This window comes from Pteropus vampyrus, unplaced genomic scaffold (genome assembly GCF_000151845.1).
Source record: "Pteropus vampyrus isolate Shadow unplaced genomic scaffold, Pvam_2.0 Scaffold49, whole genome shotgun sequence".
In the NCBI taxonomy this organism is placed as follows: Eukaryota; Metazoa; Chordata; class Mammalia; order Chiroptera; family Pteropodidae; genus Pteropus; species Pteropus vampyrus.
Window position 1 is genome coordinate 1,873,411 of NW_011888830.1, and position 328 is coordinate 1,873,738.

A 328-nucleotide genomic window follows, 5' to 3' on the forward strand; every position below is an offset into this window, starting at 1 on the left:
CTTTTATTCGGATCCTTCTCCATCAGATTCCGAATGAAATCTTTTGCTGTTCAAAAAGAAGCACAGGGGAAGGAATCAGTCTGTGGCTTGAGACACGATGCCATGATATGACAGGGTGTCTCAGAGTGTCGTGTGTCACATGAAAACTACGGGACCGGCCCTCCACATACCCTACAGTATACTGAACATGAAGCACCAGCATTTGGGGAAAAGGAAAGCCAAGGTTTGGGACTCTCCGTGGTGACCTGCCAACAAAGAGACAGACAAGCCGGGCCTGAAACTCTACTTTCCCAGCTCCAAGTTCCTTCTCTCTGGCAGCCAGTGATAC

At 49.1% G+C, this 328-nt stretch overlaps 1 protein-coding gene across 1 annotated transcript in view; it reads right to left on the reverse strand.

Moving 5' to 3' along the window:
• The window catches only part of CAMK1D (calcium/calmodulin dependent protein kinase ID), a 219,982-nt gene that overhangs the window by 7,335 nt on the left and 212,319 nt on the right, over positions 1-328 (reverse strand). The window contains exon 8 of the mRNA XM_011359653.2: positions 9-46. Coding sequence (XP_011357955.2) covers positions 9-46 — 38 coding nt within the window. The remainder of the gene's footprint in view (positions 1-8; positions 47-328) is intronic.